General features: G+C 35.8%; 1 protein-coding gene across 1 annotated transcript in view; it reads left to right on the top strand.

Moving 5' to 3' along the window:
- Positions 1 to 953: 953 nt before the first annotated feature.
- The window catches only part of LOC107747811 (protein CWC15 homolog), an 8,418-nt gene continuing 5,688 nt past the window's right edge, over positions 954 to 3,683 (top strand). The window contains exons 1-2 of the mRNA XM_016562415.1: positions 954 to 1,111; positions 1,741 to 1,881. Coding sequence (XP_016417901.1) covers positions 1,751 to 1,881 — 131 coding nt within the window. The 5' untranslated portion in view covers positions 954 to 1,111; positions 1,741 to 1,750. The remainder of the gene's footprint in view (positions 1,112 to 1,740; positions 1,882 to 3,683) is intronic.

Raw genomic sequence — 3,683 nt, 5'->3', positions numbered from 1 at the left:
TTTTTTTTTTTTTTTCTTCAAGGACGTTTCAGGAATATTAAAGCTAGTAAAACCTCAGTTTGTGTGTCTGTCCTCCTTATTGATGTACTGAAAGTAGTGGGATGTGTGTAAGGTTATTATAGCTTTGCATTTTCATTAGTTTTTTAAATGCCTGTTCAAATGTACTCTTGGTTTTGGAATTCTAAGGACCAATTTAGTCAACAAAACTTGGGACAATATTTTAAAGTCTTTGCACTGATTAATTACCGCAGTGGCGGGAGAGGCGGGCACGTTTTTCCTACTTTTGGTAAAAACAAAAACGACAAAAAAAAGTCCATGTTGACCATTTGTGGTTTCTTTTTTTTTTTTTAATGTAAACATACAGCGGGTCGCCTCGTGGGGGCCGACATCCTTCATGAGATCACATGACCAACGAATATTTTGTTTATATTGGTAGAATTCCTGTTATTCACATGGAATAAATTGATAATGACTCCCTGTGAAGAGCGCATTTTTACAATGGCATCAGTAACGGGAAACATTTGCATCCAAGCTGCTAAATTGCGCAAATTGAAATTGCGAATTGAAAATACGCCTAATGGAAACGCGTCAATTTCGCAAAAACGCCCATATATCGCAAAAAAGTTTTTACGACTAGTAGTGTAGGTCCAAGACTGGTCTGCGCAACAAAAATACAAATCGTTGGCCTTTGATTCTGCATTTTCTATGCATTTACACAACTTTGTACATTATATTTATTCTTGTGCTGATTAAGGCGCTGTTATTTAGATAATATAACTGAAACTGCATTTTATCATGTCAGAGGTCTCTTGTAGACCGCGGCGTATTTGCTTTCGCGTTTGTCCCGCTGCCGCCACCGTAAACCTCCATGCAGCCTAGCATGGATGAGAGCAGGGAGAGCAGGGAGGCCCCCCCCCGTAACCCCCCCCCCCACACACACACACACACACACACACACACACACACACACGTGACAGTATATGCGAGTCTGGTAACGTTAGCCAAAAACTAGCTTAATTTATTTAGTTTTTCGGTGTTAGTGCTTTGAATTCGTGTGGTCTCGTTGATAAGTTTGGAAGTATAGAGTTGGGTTCATATCGTCCTGCTGCAGGTGAGTTTAAAATAATGTAACAAGTAACGTAAAGCAAGCATGTTTTTATTGAAAACGTAACAATACAAACAGACAACATTACAGACATTAAAAGTCATTAGACCTTTTCTGTCACATTCATTACAATATTCCCACCTTCCTTGTTTTTAGAGAATTTGTTAGACTAAACAATTAAAAGGGAATTGACTTTTAAATCACTCGACGACTTATGAAGAATTTAACACTTACTAGTAACAGAAAAAATGGATAATCTACATCTATCCTTTTTAAAATAGCATATCAAATGCATTGTCACAATTGATAAATTGAGGATTACAAACTTTATTTTTAATTTTCACGTAAACCTTCTAATGCCAAAAGGAAGATGAACAAAGACATTAAATAACCAAACAGATAAAAGTCTCTCTTTTTGCTGTAAACAAATGAACAACAGTACTCTATATCTAAATAGAATTGAGTATTACAGCTGTAATCGAAACATGTCATGTATTCATGTGAAATCTTCATAACAGGTGAAACATCCCTAAACCTTTGCTATATCAGACATGAGGCATTTGTGTGTGTGTGTGTGTGTGTGTGTGTTACAACCATAGACTGTATAAAAAACGGTTACAACGCATTCGTTTCAGGTAACCGAAGATGACCACAGCAGCAAGGCCAACGTTTGAGCCCGCAAGAGGAGGACGGGGCAAAGGAGAGGGTGATCTGAGTGCTTTGTCTAAACAGTACTCCAGCAGAGACCTGCCAGGACACACCAAGATCAAATACAGGTCAAGTTGCTGATCTTTACAAAATCTCTTTGGCAATCAATCAATTATTAGGACAGAATTTGTATAATTCCTATGCATTTAAAGGAGTAGTTCAAACATTTGGGTGACAAGTTTGCATACTTTTAGGCAGGGTTCCAGACTAACTATTTTTACTTAGGAGCACTGTAGCCCTGCAATGCAATCGTTCACACATTTTCCCCATTTTAACTGTATTACTGATAAGTGCTTTGATAATAAATAGACTTAACTCATAGAGATTACAATATATTATGTAATACGATATTCTTAGCACCATATTACATGGCCTCAAGGACCTATGCAAAAAAAAAAAATATACAGACTTTTATGTGCGCACGAGAAACCATTACACTTAGCATATAGGACAATGCATACTGAGCCACCTATTGTGCCATCAGCCCATTTTGCGGTGTGGTTTTTTGGCCACCACAGAATATGCGTTAAAGAGACCTAAGGCACCTATTGTGCCATCAGCCCATTTCGCGGTGTGGTTTTTTGGCCACCACAGAATATGCGTTAAAGAGACCTAAGGTCTTGAAATATGACATACTGCCCTAAGCCACATTTTGAACACTTTTTTACAAAACCAGTCTTTTTTATGTACTCTTGAACTTGATAAATAGGACAATGCACACAGCCATATTATGCCATCAGCCCATTTCGTGTCATGGTTTTTCCGCCACCGCAGAGGCTAAATTGGACATTAGGCCTTGGTATTAGAGGTACTACTATAAGGAAAGCCAAATTTTGAGCAAGTAGATCTCTATTAATTCATGTGCATCCATGCTCTTGCTTTATTTATAGCAGGATGGCAGTGATGCACAAAGGAAATGGGTTATATAAAACTAGAAATTGTGCAAGCATGCAAAATAATTCCCATGCACATGTTTCTGGAGGGCACAAAAAAGTTTCTTGTGTGCATACAAAAGTCTGTTTTTTTTTTTTAATTATTATTTTTTATTTTAAGGTCTCTGTATGCTCACTTGTATGTTTCTATCACTTCAAGAATATCAATGAAAAAAAAAACTGAAAAAATAAAAATATTTATAGATGACTGTAATATATATTTAATATATATCAAATATAAAGCTGAAAATAGTTCTGTATGAACCATTTGTTAAATATGGTCCAAAAATCTTGAGCCCGACCGATATGGGTTTTTTGGGGCCGATACCGATATTAGGGAGTAAAAAAAGATCGATATATCGGCCGATATTCTTTGTGAGGCTATATAACAGTACAGTATACAGTGTACACACGAATGGGAAGTGTGTCCAAACTTTTGACTGGTACTGTATATAGAATACAGTATATACATAAACAGAATATATATACATAAATGCATTTTTTGCAATGATAACTCAAATGTGGTGATCAAACACTTATAATGATGTGACAAATAGGCCTATGTAATGGAAGCAGGGTATTTAACAATTTAACAATAAACTTTATTATTCAAAATGAGTCTGACATCAGTGCACTTAACGGTAAACTTCTCTTATTATAAATAACTTAAAAAACACAAATAGAACAAAATATATGTAACTTGAATGAATTAAAGTAGGGTTCCTCAATTAGTTTTCGCGGAGGGCCGAATTCTGCCAACAATACCAAGCCAAGGGCCACTGACCTGGGCTATATATATATATATTAGTTATTATTATTACAATTATTATATTATTGTTGCTTTTGTTAAAAATGGTCACAAGATGAATAATCAGATTTTTTCCCCAGTAGTCTGTTTTATTCAAACAATTATGAACATTTTTGCATTTAGATACAGA

The sequence above is a fragment of the Sinocyclocheilus rhinocerous genome, unplaced genomic scaffold (assembly GCF_001515625.1).
Source record: "Sinocyclocheilus rhinocerous isolate Xijiao unplaced genomic scaffold, SAMN03320098_v1.1 scaffold1492, whole genome shotgun sequence".
Taxonomy (NCBI): domain Eukaryota; kingdom Metazoa; phylum Chordata; class Actinopteri; order Cypriniformes; family Cyprinidae; genus Sinocyclocheilus; species Sinocyclocheilus rhinocerous.
Note: the sequence above shows the minus strand (reverse complement) of the source record. Positions and strands in the feature narration are given on the sequence as shown.